The 23,557-nt window shown below is 42.6% G+C and overlaps 1 protein-coding gene across 1 annotated transcript; it reads right to left on the bottom strand.

The window, feature by feature from the left end:
• Positions 1 to 104: 104 nt before the first annotated feature.
• Positions 105 to 22,283, bottom strand: nisch (nischarin). Its single transcript, XM_076095681.1, is given in 29 exon segments — positions 105 to 1,779; positions 1,781 to 1,942; positions 3,256 to 3,443; positions 3,878 to 4,050; positions 5,333 to 5,494; positions 5,635 to 5,754; positions 6,434 to 6,584; positions 7,175 to 7,313; positions 7,892 to 7,955; positions 8,097 to 8,266; positions 8,558 to 9,015; positions 9,520 to 9,725; positions 10,168 to 10,454; positions 10,766 to 11,029; positions 11,588 to 11,676; positions 11,802 to 11,920; positions 13,325 to 13,493; positions 14,901 to 15,014; positions 15,673 to 15,801; positions 16,243 to 16,428; positions 16,584 to 16,652; positions 16,945 to 17,097; positions 17,189 to 17,284; positions 17,762 to 17,857; positions 17,964 to 18,127; positions 19,261 to 19,309; positions 20,525 to 20,707; positions 21,000 to 21,083; positions 22,063 to 22,283. Coding segments are annotated over 29 exon segments (4,497 nt in total). The 5' UTR covers positions 22,144 to 22,283; the 3' UTR covers positions 105 to 1,607.
• Between the last annotated feature and the right edge of the window lie 1,274 nt (positions 22,284 to 23,557).

Genomic DNA, 23,557 nt, shown 5'->3' on the forward strand with positions numbered 1-23,557 from the left:
TAAATTGCTGCATCAGCTGAACAGCGTGAAGACTGCGGTTGAACCCGGCTGATTTTTTTAAGAATCAAAACTGCTGTCGCGACACCAAACAGGATTGTTACACGTTTAGTTTTCATTTTTCACTTTAATTCAGTGGCATTCCCCGTGAGCAAGACAAAAACATGTAACGTAAACAATAGTGGTGCGAGGTGTGGGTGTGTGTGTGTGTGGGGGGGGGGGGGGGGTACAACACTGTCTGGCTTCCCATTTGTCAACAATAATGTACGAAAAACACAACATACGATGAAATAAAACATTAAAAAATGTATAAAAAAAAATAACACTCAATGATAATAATGCTTAATATGACAAGAGTTCTTTTTGGAAATTTCATCAGAACTTAAGTGTTTACTACAAAATCTGCTTCAGGATGGAAAACATCCATCTGTCCCGAAACATACTTATATTAATATAATATTAATAAAAAGCTTCAATATACAGTTCAATAATACTGCTTCATTAATTACAATGTGCAAGGAATAAAATGTTCAGAGAGCAGTATGTGCCGAGCAGCGGTGTGTGTGTGCGCGCGCTACTTAAAACAGTCGAACATTTTTGGATATCCTCTTGTCACCTCAACCAGAATCCAAATGTGCAAACAAAAAAATGATTTTTGGTTTTAAGAGCAACTTAACATAAATAACAACATGTAAATCAGACAGCTTTGGAGTTGTTGGAAGGTGGATTTGTGTTTTTCCGCTTTTGATGAAGCTAGGCTAGCAGTTTCCCCCTGCTTCCAGTCTTTGTGCTAAGCTAGGCTAACACGTCCTGCACTTATATTTGTGCAGAACACACAGAGACGAAACTGATACGACTCTGGAGAGGACAGAGAACAAGAGGATTTAACCAGAAATTACAAACTGTTTTTTTAATGTAATGTTGATTTAAAAACTAGTATAACTCCTGTGGACTGTCTGCAGCGCCCCCTGCTGTGCAACAACAGTCTGTCTTCTGGTCGTGAGTAAAGTCCTCTAACGAATCTGTAAATCTTCTTCGTAAGAGACACTTTGCAAGAAAGTGAAGTTGTGCTAGAAACTCCCATCATTTCGGCTCAGTGTGAGGTCACAGGTCTGTAATGGCAGTCTGGTGTCTGTAGAGACCAAATGTTTTTTAGAGCAGACACTAAACGTGTGGGCGAAGCCACATTCCTTTCAATCGACGTACAACTAAAGGGCCCCAGAATGCGTCAAACCAAGTGTCCGATCGTCTAACAGCGTCTGAAACCACCTCCGAAACCTACGGCCACGCCCACTTTACACAGTGATCTTTCTTCATTCTTCACACAAACCATTTCTGTCACTTTTCATGTGAACAAGCTATGAATGCCTTCAAGTAAAGAGACATGAATGAACGTGTGCATCGTTATCTTAATTTGACTGAGTCATCACATCTCGCTCGTGGCCACACTTTGTACAAACTACTTGGTTTGAAGCACATTGAGGCCTTCGAACAGCATTCCGAGCCCTGAATCCATGTGTGTAAATTATCCCCCCGTCATACGATCACTCCACCCGCCAACGACCGACCAAAGTGCTGAACAGTCACCCGTCTGTCTGTCCGTCCACCAATCAGCCCGTGAGCTCCACAGGAAGCTCCCGGCTGCACAGCGCCTCCCACTGGCGGGCGAGGAGCGAGATCAGCCTCTCTCTGCTGTCGGCTCCCGGGACGAAGACGCACCACTGGACCTCGCCCTCCGCGCCGCTGCTGGCTCCGCCCCCTCCGGGCGGGGCCTCCCCCCCCCCCCCCCGCGGCGGCGAAGTGGTCCATGGTGAGGTGGCAGAGCAGGTCGGGGCCGGGCAGGTCATCGAACACCAGGGTCAGAGCCTGAGGGTAAGTCTGGTACCCCAGCAGGACCCGGTCCAGGTCCCGGATCCTCCGAGCCTCACGCAGCTGGTACCGCTCCCTGCAGGAGGACATGAAGGGGAAGACGAAGATGAGGAGATGCCTACTACCATACTGCTAAATGAGAGACTCCTTTCACAATGTCACTTTGATACATTGTTATAAAAATATAGATCATAGACGCTTTAAAGAGTAAACATCACAAATCATTCTAATCTCAACTCAAGATCCTGGTGTTTTTTCATCGTCATGTTTATGTCTATTATTGGGGATGAAGGCTGATCGAGCCACATTTTTCATATAGATATGCATCAGCTGTTTGAAGCGCTATCGGGCTCAATCAGTTGTGGATGTTTACTCAGTTAAAGCGTTCTCCTCGTGAACGAAATATAAAGTCAGTAAACTGCAGAGCAACACAAACAAACAGCATCCAGCAGCTTCAATGCGTTTTCCGCACTAAGAGAGAGCGACGCAGCAGATCTGAGAAGAACTGTTGCTGCTTCTGTCTCTGCAACATTCCTCTCAGCTGGATCTCTGAAGCGCTGCATTTAGAATTTTTCAATAGTTTTGTTTATGGGGTGATAAAAAAAAGAGGTCCGTTTTAAATCTGGTTCATATTTACCTGCTGTAATACAACGACAAATATTGATTAAAATAGGTCTGGTAGTTGGAAAAACCACTGAGCACATTGGATCTTTGTAGGCAGGATTAAGAAAGGAGGGGAATGGTTTGCAAAGAATTTGGATGAAATGATCACAACCGTACAGGTCGACTTATTGAACTAAAAACGTATAAATCAACACGTTTCTTTTTCATCAACGAGATACGCTTCAAGCTAACAGATACGACACAAACGGATCAGATTCGTCACCGCCGCCGATTGTTTTTCTTCGTTTACCTCTAACCAGAGAACATGAACACGATGTCAGACTGAAAAATTAAATTAAATGTCAATTAAGTCTGATTATGAGAATAATGACACTTGAGTTTTTCATTCCTTGCTCATTCATTGTCCTGTTCCTCCTCACAATGACTGATTAGTGTTTTTAGGCTTCAGTGAATATTGGTTTCCGCTGCTTTGCCCCATGTTCCCTGTGACCGTCTACACGTCACACACACTATTTCAGTCGGTGTCTACTCTTCTTCCTCTTTTCCTGCGGCAGACAAGCACAAACATGAAGGAACAGTTTTTTTTTTTTTTTTAGCTTTCTCCCAAGTTCAGGGGAGACGACGTGTTTCACTGATTTTACTGTTTAATGTTTGTCGCCCTCCCGAACCTGAAGGTCTCTGTGAAACATTCTGCTCTTAAGTGACTCCCCTGTCACGGTTTTTAAAGGTTGTGGTAAAGGAGGGCAGGGCTTCCAGTGTGCTCACCTGGAGGGGGGTTCTTTGGCAAAATCAGGCAGAGGATAGCTGACGTAGTCCTCGTCCAACAGGAACACGTCGGTGCTGGTCAGGATCAAAGTCCTGGGCTGGAGTACCGGAGACGGACCAGAGCCAGAACCAGAGGAGTGGCCTGAGAGAGTGGAGCCTTGGCTGGGCAGACTGCCGGGGATTTGGACCTGAAGGAAATTATTATTATTATTTTATAATTAGGTTTAAAATAGCAAACCTAAACAGGACCGGACCAGCTAAGACCTCACCAGTTTGCATACAGAGCCAACAGAGGAGGCCGTCTCCACTGCTCTCACGCGTCTTGTAAATAACAACACCTACCTACCTCAGTACAACAAAGGACCTGATTGTTCATTTTAGAAAAAAAGGAGGCGAGGACACACACTTCTGTCTATATCAATGGAGCTGAGGTGGAGCAAGTTAACAGTTCATGGTCATCACATATCTCCTTCCTGGAGACTTTAGAGCAGCTTCTTCCTCAGGCTGTGAAACAACTAAATTCATCCTCCAAACACCACATGTATTCTTTTTTTGTGTTTTTCTTATGAAGCAAAGTGGAACTCCCATAAAATCACACATTAGAAAAGAAGAAGCTCCTTACCTGGAAGACCAGCAGATACAGCAGGACGTTGAAGGAGCGCGAGGACGAAGATGCTGCGCTGGTCGGAGCCTTCCTCTCTGCCACGATGAAGGTCAGGTCTCCCATCTCCTCCTCACTGGGATAAATGAACTTCACCCTGCTGCTGTGGACCAACTCGTAGTTCTGCATCTTACCTGCAGGGGTAGACAAAAATCACATCTGTCATGTTCAGCTAAACATCCAGGTCAAACTTTGTTTATATTTGAGCGAAACAATGTGGGAGCGAGCCGCCACAAATGGCTACGATCACGCACAAATCAACAGTCAGCTCCTTGGTTTCAGTGGCGTTGAGTAGCAGGTTGGTCTCTTGAGAACCACACACAGCCCTGGGGAGCTCTGGTGTTCAACACCAGAGAAGAGAAGGTACAGCTGACACATCCAAACTGCTTGGGGTCTGTTTGTGAGAAAGTCTAATAACCAGTTGCATGTGGGATATTGTGTTGAAGGCTGAGCTGAAATCGACAGACAACATTCTGATGTAGGTGGTGTTATTTTTCAAGATATGTGAGGGCTGAGTGGAGGCCGTGGAGACAGCATCCTCTGTGATCTGTCATCCACTGCAGAATCTTTAGCTACCAGGCGATGGGGGCTGTCTTGAAGCAGGTGTGTACTCTCTCCTTGACAGTGACATCTTGAACATATCAGTGATGACATCTGTTAGCTGGTTGGCACATGTTCTTAGTACACGACCAGGGATGTTATCGGGCCCAGCAGCTCTACTCATACTCACTCTCATCAGGGTTTTCCTCTCATCCGCTGTAGATACTGAGAGTGGCTGGTCCTCTGGAGGCGGGGCACACCTGACAGGTGACTCTTTGTTAAGAGATTAAAAGAGAGCATAAAAAGGTGTTCAGCTCATCTGGCCTCACACATGATGGGGACACTCTGGATCTCCTGCCACATATCTTTAGTGTTGTTGGTGTGGAGCTCTGTCACCAGTCTCTCTTGAGCCTCCTTGATGCCAGCTTTCAGTCTCGCTCTGGCAATGCTGTATGCTTCGTTGTCACCTGATCAAAAAGCAGCTTTTTTTTTTTTGGATAGTGTCATCACCTTTGTTATTATTATTATTTAAGGACTCTCTGTTCTCTCTCTGGACCATGAGTACTGGACTATAGTTTGACTAATTTGTAGGTTCTTCTGTTTTAATTTATGTATATTTCCCATTTAAATAAACACTGTTAAACATGATCTATCATGTTTTATTCTGAATGTTTTTTCTGGATGGATGTTGGGATGTTGGGCCCTGGTCAGTGAACACATTGGATCTGTAATCTCCTTCACTTTATATTGTTCCCATTACAGATTTGTATGTGTTCTGGCAACAGACATTTTAATGGATGATCGCAAAGCAATCAGGTAGGATTTGATGTCAAAAACAGATAATAAAATTCCCTCTGAGGCTCCCAGCATGGTTACCTGTGTTTGTGTTGGTGAACTGGGAGTAGAAGTCCTGATCTGACGGCTCTGGAGGAGGAAGCTGCTGCTGCAGACTGAGAGCCGACATGAGCTCCTGAAGGAAGACGCCCGTCCCATAACTGTCCCGGCTGAGACAGCACACGATGTGATCGGCCGAACGACCTGCAAACACAAAGAGAGAGAGAGAGAGAGGATGCACGGTTAGAGGGTGACAGAGTAAAATCAGCATAGAGCAGCAGTTTGGTATGAATATTTATGAGCCCTGCAAACACTGGAGACAAGGAGCGTGTACATCCACTGACCTACAACTCTGAAGTACTGGTCGAACAGTCCCACGTTGACAGACAGCAGGTCAGACAGTCTGATGGACAGACAGCAGCACAGACAGACGTCCACATCTCCAGAGTCCATTGTGTCCAACACTGAGCGACAGACAGAGAAAAGAAGAGATTTAACAAAGAAGAAAGTCTACAGAGACAGTTGTGCCTCTTTGCTGCTGTTCTCTGTACAATGTTAGAGGCACAAAAAAGTTAACTGTATTTATGTGGATCCCCATTAGCTTAGCATAACTCTTAGCATAAAAAGGTAAAACTATTTTAATGTGATTATGTAACTCAAAGAAAGTGAAAATAATATTATAAACATATGCACATATTTACATAAACGCATTCGTTACCTAAATCTAAAAAGGTTGGATAAAATACTTTTTGCAAAACATGCAAACTTCAACTGATTTATAGAGCTGAGAGTTTTAGTACATGGTAGTACATGTAGTACCAGAGGTAAGTTAAGTTATTTTTAAAAACGTTTAACTAATAGATATCACCATGAAACTACGCCAGTAAGTTACTTACATAAAAATTTCTGAAATTGTCTGTTTTAATATATAAATGAGGTGTTATCTTATTAAATATTTGCTAACTTGCTTTAATTTCCCAAACGGAAATCTGAACATTTAATGAAGCCAGGTTTAAAATCCTTGCTTCATTTTGTTGACATATTAGAGTGGAAGGTTTTTACAGAGTTTGGATATTAATATAATTTCTATTAAATGTAATCTGTTCTCACTCTGACTGAATCAATCACGTGCCTTCATCCTACCTGAGTGATGACCGAGTGTGGAGGCGGAGTCTTCCAACAGGAAGTAGATCGTATCGGTGGAGAGCAGCAGACAGCAGGTGAGCTCAGACTCCGGAGACTTGTAGAGAACCACAGACAGCCACAGGACCTGTCTCACCTCCTCCGCCTCAGACTGACGCAACAAAAAGTAAATTGGAATTCAAACAAAGACGGCATAAGATGCGTCTCATTAAGAACTGGGACAGAAAAATAACCAACTGGGCTTCATTTAAAGGTTCTCCATACGATATGCACTAGCTTTGCTCTGAGTGTTTTGTATTGAGCACCTTTAAGTCATTTTAGCCGTTTTTTTATTTGGTCTCTATAATCATAATAATAAACCGACTCTTTGGGTTTTTCACTGGCTGACATTTTACAACGTCACCGTAGGCTCTGGAAATTTGTGATCAACACTTTTTATACCATTTCCTGACATTCCAGAGAAATGAATCGAAAAAATAGTCAGTATATCAATCGATAATAAATAATTGTCAGTTGTAAACAAACATTACAATCTTAAACTGAAAGATTTACTATAAGTTTACTCTGGAAAACACTCGGCAGTAAGAAGATTATTCTCTAAAATCTGATGAGTTTCTGATGAAATACAGCATTAGATGACTAACAGTCAAACAGCTGCTTCACATCCTTCTGTCCTTGGACACACAGGTTCGGGAAGCAAAGGAACACAACTGTATGTGTGTGTGTGTGTGCGTGTCCTACCACTGCTATATATCTGTGGAAGTAGGTCAGAAGCTGCTGTTCTCCGAGCCCAGCCAGGAGCTTCAGTCCTGGGGAGAGACCTGGCGTGAGGTGGGGGGACGGCTGGTTCTCCTCCACCTGGAGGCTGGAGGAGTCCCAGCTGAGGAAGAGGAGGAAAGAGAAAAAATATCAACAACAGCAATAAGTCCTCTCTCACGAGACACGGGGGGAAAATTGGATGCAACACTGTCCTCCCTGATGATGTACATCAGATAAAACATGCAAATCCGGCTTTATGGTTTGTTGCTGTAATTTATGTACCGAGCGGGACATTTAACATTGCAAGAAATAAACTACATTATATAAAATAAAGTATATTACCTCAAAAGTTTCTCTGATGCTTCTTATTACTTATCAGCTAACACATAGCTGAATCGGTCCACTTCTTGTGATTAAGTGCAGTGAAATTAAGCTTCATTGACGCCCATCAGTATTGTCTCTGCATCATGGTTTGTGTTATATAAATAAACATCTCATAAACTCACTGATAAATGAGTGCCCAGATAAGATTGGTATATTGTGTTTACAGAATTAGAACAGTATGAAACTGGGACACACCGTGTGGCTTTAATCAAAGTATAAGTGTGATACTGGCATGCAGCTGTAAATGCAGAGGAAGAATTACATGTAGAGAAAGTAATCTATGATGGAGTACACAGAAGTGCTTCAGAAGTCTACCTGCTGGTGCTGTTTGATGTCCCTGAACTGGAACAGCAGCACTGGTCTCTGGATCTGTGACGGCCTGAGAACAAACCAACAAAGAGGTGACGCGTCAGACAAACTGGGAGAAGAAACCAGGTTTAACTAAATGAACCAGCTGAAATATGGCTGAGGAAAATCTCCCTTCTTGGTGCGAGTGTGTGAGCAGGTGGTTGGTCTTCACCTTGCTGTGGACAGGACCTGCAGGGCTGGGCCAGGGCCACCATCTTCAGCCCCTCCAGAGAGGCTCTCCTCTGGCTCAGCACCCCCAGGAAGGGGCTCCTGTTCTGGGCCAGAGGGAAGAGCAGCAGCAGCCTCTGACCGCCCAGCAGCAGCTCCACAGTGTGACTCCTCCTGGTGGTGAAAATACAGATAATATTTAAGAGCAAGGAAACTAAAGAACAGCGCAAACATTAATGAGAACATAAAATGTATGTTAAAATTTAAAATCTGTCTAATCATACTACTTATCACTAAATATACTAACACTAGTTACTTAGCTCGCTAAAAAATGGTTAAACCAAGATACACAAACTTGATGCTGTAGTCATCTGTAATTATCCGTTTGGCAAAACTACATTACAAACAAAACATCTACGGACTATAAAGTTAGAACATCCATTCGTCCAATCACAGCCGCTCTACCTGTGGTGGTGCTTTGGGTCGGGGCAGGAGGTGCTGCTGGTTCTGTCCCCGACCTGAGAACCTCTCTCTCTGGGGTGAAGCACCACGGAGCCGAGGGGCACACGGACCAGCCTGCACCAGGAGGAGGAGGAGGAGGAGGAAGAAGAGGAGGAGGAGTGATGAAGGTCAGCGCTCCTCCTCTCTCTTTCTGCCAGCTCTCTGAAGTCCATCTTCAGCACCCAGAGGTGTCGGTGGGTGAGGAAGAGGAGAGAGGGGAGGCTGGAGTCCTCTCTTTGAGAGAGGATATCTGACAGGAGCGGGTGGGTGTCCAGGGCAGAGGAAGAGGAGGAGGAGAGAAGGAGGAAGGCAGGATAGCCTCCCTGGGCTCCCTGACTCTCCTCCAGCTCCCAGGAGTTGACGAGCGATCGGGGGAAGAGCTGAGTGTTGTGGGGCTCCGGGTCAGTCTGAGACTTCGCAGCCTGGAAACACAAGTGAGAAGGTTTGTGATTTCCAGGTGTTGACACAACAAACTCCAGCCTGGTTCAAGCTGCACACGTGATACCCGTGTTGATGCAGCTTATGTTTCTACGTAATAATTTACATTTCAAAGTTCTGAGCTGTACTGGTAGAAAGCTGTGATATTTAAAACAGCATTTGTTTAAACACCTTAGAAATACCTACTGATGTCATCAAGACTGAAAAATATAATTGAACAGATTTTTACTGCGTTTCATTTTTTATAAATCAGTAAACCTAATCAATAAAAAACCCTGTTGTAAATAATAAAAATACTCGAGACATGAGATGTCTGCAAATGAAATGTCAAAGTACTGAACTGCACTGCCCCCTACTGGGAGAAAGCTGTTATACTTAAAAAACACATTTGTTTTAACATCTAAGATACAGAAAAAAATACCTGCTAATGTCATCAAAACTGAAAAGTTTAATTTTAGAAGCTGTTATTTGTAGGGAGTCTCTCTGACCTGGATCAGCACCGTCAGCTCGGTCCTGGTCTGCCGGAGATCCTCGGCCTCTGAGAAGACGTACCAGCGGGTCGGACCGGCCTGGAGGCCGAAGGCGAGGCAGGAGTCAGGGAGGTCGGCGCTGCAGGAGAGAAGGAGCTGGGAGTATGGCAGCAGGAGGTCCACCTGTAGGCTGGACAGCACCTCCTCCACACTCTGCTCCTGGTCTGAGGACAAGAGAACAGATCGCTCTAAATACTTCAAAATAATTATGCAACAAATCCACCAAACATCATGTAATTTACTGTAAACAAGAGCTGCAAAAAAGTCATTATTTTCTAGATCTTGCAAGCAATCTTGACATTGCTGGTTTTGTCTAAATCCTAAAGATGTTCACTTTACTGCATCAAGTCCTCACATTTAAAAAGATGAAACTAGGGAATGTTTTGCATTTTTGCTAGAAAAAAACAATTAATTGCTAATTAAAGTGATATAAAATAGTTGCAGATGTATTTTCTCTTCATCAGGAAGATGATTATTTAAGTGGATGACTTATCCAGCGAACATAATAATCCTACAACATTATGAACTCGGGTTCATTCAATCAATCCCAGATGTGCATCAAAAAATGAATGAATGAAAAACAACTGAGGCTGATTGTGTGTTTACCTGCGTCCTGATTGATGAAATCATCCGACAGGTACAGCAGGCCCAACAGCCGGTCTGTCAGCACCAGGCACACCTCCTTCTGCTCCACCTCCTCCTTCACCTGAAGACAGTAGCACCACAGAACCCTGCTGACCTGCAGCTCCTCCTCACCGCCACGCTGCTCCCCCTGGCGGCCACCGGGCTCCTCTGCAGAAGGAACGGCGAGCGACGTGGAAGAAAAGGAGCCGACCGACTCCTCAACGGAGTCATCCAGACCCATCTCGAAGTATCCGTCCCCGGAGCCTGGACTGGAACAATGAGCATCAAACAGTGGAGGAATCAGGAATTATGTTTTGGTACTTTTTATACACTTTCAATATTATGCAAAGCTAAAAACTATAATCCACAAAATCTGTGTGAATCTTATGGGATCTCAGAATCAGGGGACTTTTTAGAGATCAGTTTTTAAGGGATCTCAGGGACCAGGTCTGAATTTTAGGAGATCCCAGACACCAGTGGGACTTTTGAGGGCTCTAAGAACCCACCGGGAATCCCAGAAACCAGTGGGGACGTCTGAAAGTCATCAAAACCAGTGAGAGAAGGTTGCTGGTTAAATTACCTTGGACCTTCGACCTCGGTGTCCTCCACATGAGACTGAACTTCTCTGGATTCAGACCTATTCTCTTCCTCCCTCTCCTCCTCCTCCGTCTCCCTCTTCTGCTCCTTCAGGGTGGAGCCGAGACGCTGGGAGAGCTGGGTAATGAAGTCTTTGTTGGAGGAGGAGAGGGAGAGCAGGTGAGAAGGAAGCAGAGGAAACGAGGCCGCGCTGCAGGAGAAGCACGTGGTTTCAAGTTGTCTTGAGGAGGAACAGCAGCAGACACAGCTGGAGGAGAAAACGACAGGGAGGGAGATCGTTTTATACCTTCTATGATGTCATGAATAGGACATAACTTAATCGCTTCAGTCGTCCTAACAGCTCATAAACACACCTGCCATTATTTAACCAACTGCACCACATCATTACATTTAATGTTTCTGTTTTTCATTCTTTTGTTTTACTCTTGTAGGTCAATAAAGTTGATTTAAAGTTTTCTCAGTACTCTTGATAAATTCATTACAATGTACAGAGTCGTATAATACTCAATACTGTGCTGCTCTCCGTTTATCTTTTCACCACAAATACTTTCTCCGTTTTAGGATATTGTCAATACTCAACCTGATGAGACTCCACACTTCTTGTGCTTCACATTAAAAGTCTGCCTCAAAAAGTTCAGTTTCTCTGACGGTAGATTAACAGCAATAAAAGTCTTTAAAGATCAATAGACAAGTTCTCTTTACTTTAAAGCAGGGAAGGCAGTATAATATTGGCGTCATTTGGCAAAACGTTGAAAAGCGAAGAGAGATCTAACAGTTAATTTAAATAATGTAATTTGAAACTGACCAGATGTTATTTGTAGTATTGGTAGTAGTTGTACTTGTAGGAGCTCCACAGAGTGTGTGTTCAGACAGACGGACAGCAGCTTGTTGTACCTGCAGACAAACACATGAAGCAACATTAGATCACAGCGAAGACAAACATTCTTTACAATTAATATATTTTGATTTTTGTGTCAAGACATTTTGTTCAACGATAAACAGTTACAGGTGTGTCTCACCTGGGCGGGGTCAGCAGACAGGAGGTGTGTGTTAGTGTTAAAGCTCGCGGGGGGAGGAGCAGCGTCCACAGGAGGGAGAACACTGTGGGGGACTGCGTCTTCTTGTCTGCTCGTCACTTCTGAAACAGGAAACCAAACAGATCGGTGAGGCCGTGAGCTGAGGAGCTCGATCTGCTGATTGACATCTTTAAATAGGAGTATTTATGTGCAGAGTACGTTTTAACTCAATCAAACCAAATTGTGATCCGAATAAGGCAATTATTTGATGGCTGCAGCTTCTTAATTATGAATAATGGATGCTTTTCTTTGTTTGAACATAAGTTAACTAAATATATCTTTGAGTTTTGGACTGTTGGTTGTTTTTTTCACAGTTTTACACACACAGGCTGAACAGTGAAGCAAACGCTAAAGTATCTTAAACTTGCATTCTCTCTACTGGCCATCAAGGGGCGACTCCTCTGGTTACAAAAGAAGTCAAGGCTTCAAAACCGCAGATTACAAACCAGTGAATGACATCAAGTTGACTACCTTCACCTCTTACATACAGTCTATTTACAGACTAAATAATGAATCAAATGTTCAAGAAATAAATCAGCCGATTTATTGACACTGAAAATAATAATTGCAACCCTAAAAATGATCAATCATTGACGCACTGGGCTTTAGATGAAAACACACTTATGCAGTCATGCATTTCTGACAGAAATATATTATTCAGAGTTTAAATCAGAAACAAATTTCAAACATCTCAATAAATAAACAACCAAAAACAGTCAAACCCTGTTTCACTAGACGTGCATAAAACAGTCAGACATGCATTTGGTTCTTACGGTTTAGATTCTGACATGTACACGCAGCCTTTACTAAGCCAGAACAAATATTAGTGTCACAGAAGGAGGTTAGTGAGAATCAGCAGGGTGTCACACAACCTCCAGCCAAACATCAGTGAATCAGTCATCTGTTAGTTATTTAGTCATCAGTCAGTGAAGCAGCAGTTGGCTCGACTTGTAGTCCGATAATCTGACTAAATGTACATTTAATTTCTCTTCATTCTTCACACCGACATGGTGGTGGTGTTAGGAATAGAGGTTATTTATCTTTAACCAATCAACAGAGACTGATGTATCCGTCCTGTCAGCTGGTGGTAGTTTGTACTGGAGGATCATTTAACTTAATATATATCCGTCATGTCTATAGAAGAAACATGTTGGTTGATTATCTATCTATCTATCTATCTATCTATCTATCTATATATATATATATATATATAGATAGATAGATAGATAGTGACAGCAGCAGGTTAGCTTCATCGGCTAAAGAAACATTCTACTGACTACACAACTGGCAGATTAATTGATAATGATCACTAGTTGCTGCCCCAGCGAGTTCAGTCAGCTGCCGTTTTTGGAAATCAGCCATTGAAACGTACTCGTCTGTCTGTCCGCTGCCTGACAGCATAAATAAATTTAAAAAACAACCCCCCCCTCCCTCAGCTCTGCACAGCCTGATACATACATGATTACCTTGGCTGGGGCAGGCAGCCTGCTGGGCTGGACAGGAAGAGGAGGAGGAGGAGGAAGAAGAAGAGACAGCAGGAGGAGCAACAGCAGAGGAGCAGCAGGAGGAAGAAGAGGGGGGAGAGGAGAGGTGAGGAGGTGCAGCAGCAGCAGACAGCTTGGTCTCCTCACTGATCTGACGAGAGGACAGAGAGGGAAGCCTTCAGAGAGCAGCGGTGGATCAGATCACATGGAACCTGCAGCTGCTCCATCAGCAGCAGAGAAACGTCAGTTCTACTGAGACAGTCCAGTAGCACTACTTCAGTACTGCTGTAGTTGTATAATTACTGTATATGTATGAGGTTGTGTTAATAATGTTTAAAGTAAACTATGAAGTTTAAGAACTAAAGCTTTGTTCTGAAAGTTCAAAGATAACATTTTAATCTGCAAATGTGCAGAAATCTGTGAACAAGCTGTAATCAATATTTTGCTTTGGTGAAAACCTTTGAGAATATTTGTGGACCACAGTTACCGTCTGCAGGAGGACCTCGTAAAGGTTTGTGTTCAGGAGATATTGTTAAAACTGACCAGACTGACACAGATAACTTCCTGTGTGGACCTCCAGCCTTCAGCAGGAGTTCAATTTTAGTTTTAAACATCCTGCTTCAAAGATGCAGCTTAAATACTTTAATTCAAGTTGTTTACTCTGCATGGCCGTCAGACTCTATGTACAAGAACACGCTCAGTAATGATCCTTTGCAAAGTGATTTTCCTAAACAGGTTGTCACTCTTTAAACGTTAAAATGGTCTTTACTTCTGAAGGATGGACACGCAAACAGGAAGTCATCTTGGGCACATTTTAAACTACCAACAAACAGAAAACTAACAGGATTCCTCTGCAGAAGGAAACAGTTGGCCACGAATATTTTAGGATGTTCACATCGAAAAAATGTAAAAAACTAAAACTATTGTCACACAAATAACAAAAAGATCCACGAAATATGTTCTACACATTTATAGTAAAATTCACAACTGAAAACTCTAATATTTCACAAACTTTACCCTCAGACTACAACCTCACACACCTAATCATGACTCTCTGATTTAATGTCTCTAATTGTATTACATCTGAACTCTGCTGCTGATGTGCTGACGTGCAGGTTGTGTCATTACACTCATGTATTACTCATGTATGTTAACACAGGTCGGCTGCTGTAGCGAATGACAGAGTTCAATCTCCAGAGATCTGTTAGTAATTAACTTCGTTATTAGTCACATCTCATTGTGGTGATCTCTGATTGGTCTCTAATCAGGTTAGAATTATAAAACATCTACAGAAGGTGTTAATTCATCTGGACGATATGATTACAGATTACTAAGAAAGATGCAACAATGTTTTGAGTTTGACTCATTAAAGTTCAAAAGCATGTTAATGTCTTCTGAAGAGATTCATAAATTACTTATTTACACTCTATATATAAGAAAATATTAATTATTTGAACTATTAACCTTCCTAAGCCATTTAATATTATTTTGGCTGCAAACTGTCGGTCAACTATAAATAAGAGCCGGTCTGATGCTGCCTCCTGCTGGATGATCTTACCTTCTTGTCGCCGCTGCTCATCCTGTCTTTGACTTCTTTGGCTTTCTGAATGGCTTTCAACACTTCCACCGTGTCCAGCTCCTTCTCTGTCGTCACTGTACCGTCCAGACAAACCTGAACACGCAGGGACGAGGATACAAAAAATTAAAAAAAACGTGTCGAATCAATAGTATTAATAGCAATAGCTGAAGTAGCATAAACAGTTGGCAGCAGTAATATTGGTAGACTAGAAGTACTGCCAGTAGAAGTATGAGCAGATCCTTTTGTAGCAGCAGTAGTGGTACTTGTAGGGACAGTAATGTTAAAAGGATAGTTAAGATGTTTTGAAGTGGGGTTTTAAGAGGTATTTATTCATAGTCAGTGTATCAACTACAGCAGACGGCGGTCGGCAGTTTGTAGAAGCAGACAGAAGCACCTTCATAGGAGCAAGGCAATGTACTGCTGTGATGGGGCAGAGGCCAAACATCATTTAGACACCTCAGGAAAAAAGCAGCAGTACATTGTTTTGCTCCCTGTGCTGGTACTTCTGTCCGTTTCTACAAGCTCATCTACTGTAAGTAATACACAACCTCTGAATAAGTACCTCACACAACCTCTGAACTATCCCTTTAACATTAGCAGCAGTAGGTACAGAGAGAGAAGCAGTGTGGTGGTCGTTTACCTGTGCTGTAGTAAAAACAGCCGTACAAGCAACAGTAAAGCAAGAAAAAACTTTTGGTGCTGTGGTAGTAGTAGAAGTAGTACTTGTACAGTAGTAATATTAACGGTGTACCTCTGCTGCACGGTCTCCAAACTGGGTCAGCACTTTGGTTCTGTAGTCTGGGATGATGCACATGGGGTTATTGGACAGGTTGAGTTTCTCTAGACACGGCAGAGATCCGATGTTCCTGATCTCCTCCAACTGTAAAACAAACACACACCAAGTCACAAACAACCCAAGTCAGCCTCGTTAAAGTCTGGACTTCTCACATGAGCTGTGTCAGTCTTTAGGTTGTGTTTACTAAGTGTGTACAGGAGAATCAAAAGTAGAGAGGTGACAGAAAATGAGGAGAGAGAAAGATGTTGGATGACTGAGGACCTTTGGCGTAATTAATGTGGATGATCAATTACACGTAAAGGTTGATCATTTAATTTTACTACAAGGAACTTTATATGTATTGTGTTGATTTTGGCGCCCCCTGAGGACGGAAGCGGTGGTGTTTCAGAGCACCAGAGTCCCGTTAGAAAACCTCTAATGTTCCTTTCTTTTAATGCAAAACAAAAACTATGAAGCAAACATTCCTGTTGCACAATAAAGTATACAAAGAAAGTATTTACGTCACTTTGACCGCTGGGTGATTACCTGGTCCAGCTGGTTGTGGCTGAGGTCCAGGTTGACCAGCGAGTAGAGCTTGGTGAGGCCAGTCAGCTGGTCCAGCTGGTTGCCGGCCAGGCTCAGGGTCTTGATGTTGCCCAGACGGGTGTGAGCAGCTTCCAGGACCAGCAGGCTGTTGTAGGACAGATCCACGTGGACCAGATTGTACAGGTGCTGCAAACAGAGCACAGTTAGTTCAGTGCTACTGTTGATGACAAACTACACATCTGTAGAGGATGTGAAACTATTCTCTTTAGCTGCAACTCTAGAAATGAGACTGATGTGAAGGACAACAGAGCTGGTGTGTTCTTCATCACACAGTCACACACCTGGAGGTTTTCCACTGTGGACAGCTGGTTGTGGCTCAGATCCAGAAACTCCACTTTAGGAATCAGTTTCTGCAACAGAGAAATAAACGCAGAGTCAGCACACAGAAACTGATGTGTGGAACCTAAACTTTCCTTCATTCACATACATTTTTGGTGGTTGGTTGAAACAGGATTTATTTTTCTTGTTATGTTGTTGTAAAGTAAAGTAAAAACTTGATAATGTGGCTCTGAGATGTTGTATGAAATGGACTAGATAAGAGTCAGTCACAGACTTCACTGTGGGGAAATAAAATAAAATAAAGCCACTGATTTCTAAACACCGTTATCAATTGTGTTTCAGGTTTTTCGGCGTGCGTCTCACCACCGAGCGGTCAATGGTGCTGATGTCGTTGTGGCTCATGTCCAGCGTGGTCAGGTTTCTCCACACGGGGATGACGGCGGTGACGGGACAGCCGGACTCGGCCCCCTCGGCCTCCCACTGTGAGAACTCGCTCGCCTCCGGGACCAGGATCGACTGGAGGCGGCCAAAAATAACACATGCATCAGTACGCGACGTACAAAGACACGGCGTGAACACTACAGAGGAGTATTCATGAGTAGTTCACCATCATAGTTTCCGTGGAGTGGTGGATACTCAGAGTTGCCAGACTCGACCTCAGAGACGACAGACCGCGAATCTGCTCAGAGCTGCCCTCACTGATCTGAACACAGAGAGAGACGGACGTTATCACCCAAATATTGGCAGGTTTTAGGAGAATTTCTAAAAGAGTACAAATAAAACCTCCATCACTATCCGTTTCAGGAATATACTCAGGAGAACATGACATGATTACATACTAAACTGAGCACTGATATCTCAGCTACATCATGACAATTATTACTGCTGATCACCTTAAGTAGCATTTGTTTTATCATAATGAAGTCAATTTGTCTCCTCTTGTTAGTGTTTTTACTTTGCCGTTAGAGACGGGACGGACAACACAGCAAGTTTACCTTCAGGTTGGTAGCCTGCTAGTTCCTGCAATTTAAGTTTACAACTCTACCCATGCTATGAAATGCAGGTTCATCTCATTATCAAACACGAGGTTTGTGTGTGATATGAATGAGACAGGAATTCTACACGTACAAGACACAAGTATTTCCAGGAGAGACAGACAGAGACACAGTCAGACAGTTACCTCTATCTGGACTAGTGATTTGAAAACGGACAGGTCGTAGGGGAGGCTGCTCTCCTGGATGTTACTGGTTCCTACCGGGCCTCTGGTCCCAGACATCTGACCAACACAGACACAAACCAGTGAGAACATTCAACACGTCTGCTCCTGAGAGGAAAGTCTCACACAGCACTAAACTGAACGATGGGGATGTGAGGTGTGGGACCTTGAGGTATCGCAGCCTGCAGGTGAAGTCGAGGATGTGACCCAGGTCGGTTTTGGCGTCTCCGTTACAGCAGGTTGGTTTGGCCAGACGGAGCTGCTGGGAGACGGAGTAGAGCTGCAGCGGGCGGAGAGAAAACACCTCGCCGGCCTGCAGCAACTGCTCACCTACAGCACAACAAACAAACAGCGGTCTGATTCTACGCACTGCACAAGGTTTCATCTGAACAAGTTAAAGCTTCACAGTACAACATCTACAAATCAGATGTTGACAATACCTGCAACATTCAACAATATTGCTTTTTATATATTAGTCAAAATATATTTGGTTGTATAAACATGAACTGTGACGACCAGCGAGAGATGAAACTTTAATTGTTCTTTTATGGAAACTGGATTAATGAGTATTGATTGATGATTATTTTGGACTTCTAAGGAACCAAATAACAAAACAGTACTGAGTCCAACGTGAAGAAACACGATTTACTCAACAGACTGCAGTTTCACAGGATGTCGTTATGCAATCAAAGAAACGATGGATTGCACATAACTTGCAACCGCTATCTGCCCCACCTCAACGTCAGATTCACAACAGATATTGTGCTAATTATATTACAGCTCAAACACCGACATTAAGTTTTGCAGCTGAGTGCAATTTGCCCTTTTTGGAGATATAGAGGAAAAAAAAAAATTTGTTTATATAATAAATGTATTATTTCTTTTCTCAAGTATTTTCAAAAAATGACATGTATGGGAGCTTTATTAATTCATTTTTCATCACACAGCTGTCACTACATCCAAAAATAAATGAGTTTGAGTAGAGCGTGACGATGCCTTCGCCTGGCTTCAGTGCATATTACCTCATTTAAATATGTGCACGGAGACACTATTTAGTTGACTGTGAACTACGGGATGCATTTCACCCTCTGCGAGTGCTTTAAAAATTACATTATTTTTGTCTTATTTGCGCAGGTTTAGCGGTCGCAAAAAACGTGCAATCCTCTTGTGAATTCGCCCCTCAGTTTAAATGATTTTTCTATTCACTGACATTTGACTAAATCTGCCACATTTACATCCTTGTGATTAAATGAATGTGTATTGTCCCTGATTAACTAAGTACAGAGCAGTCTGGCTCACTGCACTTCATCTCTTGAACTGACATATACTATATATAGTATACTGTAGTAATAACTAAAAGGGAGAAAGCTTCTGCAGTAAAGTGGAAACACTCCACTAAAGGAGTTAACTGTTAGAAACACTAGATGAGAGGAAAGAGGTCAGAGGTCAGAGAGGAAGCTAACCTTTATGAAACAACTCCTCAGCCAGAGCTGCTGTGATGCCGTTGATCTCCTGAAAGAAACAAAAACTTTGTTAAAAACTGGATTCATTTCGTAAAAACAAAAACTTCAGCTTGAAGACTCAGTTAAATAATCGTATTACTTCACTGCTCAGCAGACAGACGGACCCGTTTTAAACTCTCTACAGATGTTCGATGTTGCTTTTTTAAACTTCATCCTTCACACTAACTGGACTGGTTGATAATTATCAGGATCATTTTAGCTGGATAGCATCATGTTAGCCTGGATTAATTAAACAGTATTTTAATAGCAACACCTGCAGAGGCCTGAAGCTCACCTTAGAAAGTGAACATCATGTTTTCATCACAGTTACATTATACAGTAGTTAGGTGCAGCTGAAAAATAAACAACAATACAACCGTTTTCTAACTCATATGCGACAGTCACATGTTGATATTTCACATCACATGAGTGTTTTTTTCTTTATTTGGCTGTTAACTCTGAGAGTCCTGAGGACTCAGAGAACAATGGTCTGTTGTCTCGACACCATCATCTGATCACAGTCACTGACATGACAAAGATGTCCTAGAGCCGCGCTTCTCAACCACATATCAGTTACATTTTACTCTTAACACACTTTTCTGCCTTTCGTCAACTTTTGACATGACCACCATGTTAAAAACCAGAAGTGAAAGTGGAAATGTTTTTGACCTGGTTTCAGTGTAGTAAAGGTTCTGACACAGCATTTAACAAAAGAGACCAGCTATTTACCAGACATGACATTAATAATTGTTTTTAATCTATAAAATGTCAACTTCTTTATCTCTGACCAAAGATCTTCAATTTACAATTACACCAAACAGAGAAAAGCAGTACATCTTCATGTTGGAGAAGCAGCAATGGTTTTCCATGTTGCTTTATGAAGTCCAGCTTTATGGAACCAAAAGAATTAATCACTGGAAATTTACCAGAAATCTATTATTGGACTCAACAGTTTGGGGTCCCGCTCCATAAATAAATGTTTTTCCCAGTTTGGTGTGGAACAACTTTACTGGTCTGCACAGAGCCATGATATCAACCCCGTTCAACACCTTTGAGATGAACTGGAACGACCAGAAGGCTGTTTATAGCAGCAGATTAATGCCCATGGGATGGAATCACACAACCAACTGTAACATCAGGTGTAGTACTAGCAGGCTGAAGCACCTGAATAGCTTACTGTACATGTGCAGAGGTTAAGGCTTGTAGGAGCCTCAGGTGAACTCACATATAGGTGAAAGTGCAGGAAGCAGGCGAGCGGAGTGGGCGTGGCCTGTGGGAACTGCAGCAGGAGCGTCTGCAGGTAGAGCTCCAGCTCCTTCTGCCGCCGCTCCACCAGACTCTTTGAGTTCTTCCCCAACATCTTCTTTGGAGGGAGCAGCCCTCGGTCCACCTTCTTCTCTGCCGTCAACTGCAGGGAAACACACATTAAACAATAAGTTATGAAGCTTGTCCGGGTGCTGCTTCTCCAATGTGATTATTAGCTGTTTTTCTCGGTTATATTATTGTAAAGTGATTCTCTTTGGGAGTATAATGAGAATAAGTACTATATGTAGAATGTCACATGGGTGAGTAAATTAATTCAAACACACATTTTGTCCTGCTGTTAGTTTACCTGGACAGACTACAAAATAAATGTTTGGTGAAAGCGATCACGCCTCTCACTCTGAGCAGATTTAAGCCGACCTGCTCCGGTCCCTCACCTTCTCGTGGAGATCGTGGAAGTCACTGTAGCGGTGCTTCACAGTCCATCTGTGCTCTCTCTCCGACACCTCGATGATGTAGACCTGAAACACAGCACAGCAAGACACTCAGTCATTACAAATCTGCCCAAACTGCACGGATGCTCCAATAACTACATGAAGAAAATATCAAATACCGTCTCCTCCGATATGCAACCAACTATTATCGGATGAAGATCCAAACATAAGGCACGTGATAACACTTGAGCCATCACTATGACAGCTCCATCCGATAAGGAGGAACCACAAGATGCAGGTGAAAAAAAGCCATTTCCAGTAAGCAGACCACAATCTAATGTCCAACGTCAATGGTGAACCTTCAAGTTCACCCTATAATGTACGTTTTTAGGTTAGTTATTGTCATCTGCACAACAATACAAAGAAGCAGTCCTTAGTCAGTATTTTTCAAATGGCTTTATGTGCAAGGCAGTTATATTTCTTTCGAAATTGATATCTCCATATTGTTAAAAGGAATATTTACCATTCAAACTGCATTTGAAACGTCCAGTTCCCTTCATTTGTTTGCAATTTGAGCTGCAAAGATAACCCTTATCAATATCTTACAGTGTTAGTTAGTGTTAAAAACATACACTATTGGGAACATAGGACTCTAAGTGAATAGGACACTATGTTCAGAGGGATGACCTCATTACTTCCACCGCCGTGTCTGCGATTGTCAAACATAAAAGGTGTAAACCGTTACACCGTATAGTCATAACGTATCATCCCTGAGCCTGACAGCACAATAGGAAGCTGCAGTTGGAGGAAACGTTGTTAACACTCAATTAGCACTGCAGTTAGCTTGTCAGGTCTGTCGTTCTTTATTAGTCCAGCCTCATGCGGATAAAGACATAATGACTAATGGGGGAAAACAGTACAATAACTTCTCACGTTATGTATGGACTGGTAAAAGCAACTTCTTCAACATTAACCCACTGTCACTTTGACAGAGCTGAAGCTAATGGTAGCTACAAGCTAGCTAAGCTAACGGGCGGTAGGCTCGAGGAACCCGGATGTAGCTTACGGTGTAGTTCTCCACCAGCTCCGACCCAACGACACACACGTTCCTCTCCGGAACCTCTTCTGGAAAAGAGGTGGCTTCCATCTTGAGATCGCGAAGAAGCAACTGTTATCCGTCATTAAGTTATAACACTCTGAACTAAAACGGCTTTAGAGGATTCCCGGCTTCTCTTCTCAGTTAGCCGCCTCTGGACGCCATGTTTGTTGTGATGCTGAACGAAGCAGCTGACTGCTTTCAAAATCCTCAAACTTTATGTGTAGTTTTACAGTTGACAGTTAACAGTTTTCTTTTTTCTCACAACGTTTTCATTTCAGGAAAATATCTGTTTTATGTTGAACGTTTATCAAACATACTCGACATAGTTTGATCAGTCAGACAAGGTAATTAGACCACACCTACAATACAACTGAAAGAAAATACTTAAAAGACCGAAACTCACGATCTTTGTCCAGTAATAGGAACATGTCTCATCTTTCAAACATAGATTTATCGCGAGCGTTGTGATTATGTTTATGAATAGCAGCTCACAGTGGTATACATTGGTATATGAGGTTTTAATACGTATCAGGATAATTGTCAATGTCTCTAATTTGAGGCTAAGCATTTGTCCATGCATTTATCTTCAGTAGACTCGACTACTGTAACGGTCGGTGTGTTTACAGGTCTCTGTAAAAGGTCAATCAGAAAGCTGCAGCTGATTCAGAACGCTGCAGCTCGAGTCCTCACTAAGACCAAGAAAGTGGATCACATCACTCCAGTCCTGAGGTCTTTGCACTGGCTTCCTGTCCAACAAAGAATTGACTTTAAAATCCTGCTGTTGGTTTATAAAACACTGAATGGTTTAGGGCCAAAATACATCTCTGATCTGCTGCTACCTTATGAACCATCCCGACCCCTTAGGTCGTCTGGGACTGGTCTGCTTTCTGTTCCCAGAGTCAGAACTAAACATGGAGAAGCAGCGTTCAGTTTTTCTGCTCCACATATCTGGAACAAAGTCCCAGAAAGCTGCAGGTCTGCTGAGACCCTTAGCTCCTTTAAATCAAGATTGAAGACTTTTCTGTTTGCTGCTGCCTTTAATTGAACCATATTCAAGGATATTAATCAATTTCCTGCATTTCTGCATTTTACTACTGTATTTTATTTCTTACACTGCTTTTTAGTGTTTTAATGACTGTTTTTAATGTTTCAATGAATGTTCTTAATTGTTTTTAAATTTCCTGGACATTTGACCTATAATGTGGACCAATAAAGAACATAAAAAGAGGTGTTTCTTTTGCTGCTATGAGCCTCATGAACTCCAACCTGAGGGTAAAAAAAATAGAAGCTGGATTACAAGGACGGATGGTGAGGACTTCTTGTGTAGAAATCAACTAAATTGTCAGTGGATGTGAGATTATTGTCGCTTAATGTGATCATCCTCAAGCGTTTATTCTGCAGATGAGTCAGGACTCCATCGCAAGAATCAATCCAATCAAAATCCATTTTCACGACAAAATGC

The sequence above is a fragment of the Anarhichas minor genome, unplaced genomic scaffold (genome assembly GCF_050575085.1).
Source record: "Anarhichas minor isolate MPS153535 unplaced genomic scaffold, ASM5057508v1 ptg000021l, whole genome shotgun sequence".
NCBI classification, from domain to species: Eukaryota; Metazoa; Chordata; class Actinopteri; order Perciformes; family Anarhichadidae; genus Anarhichas; species Anarhichas minor.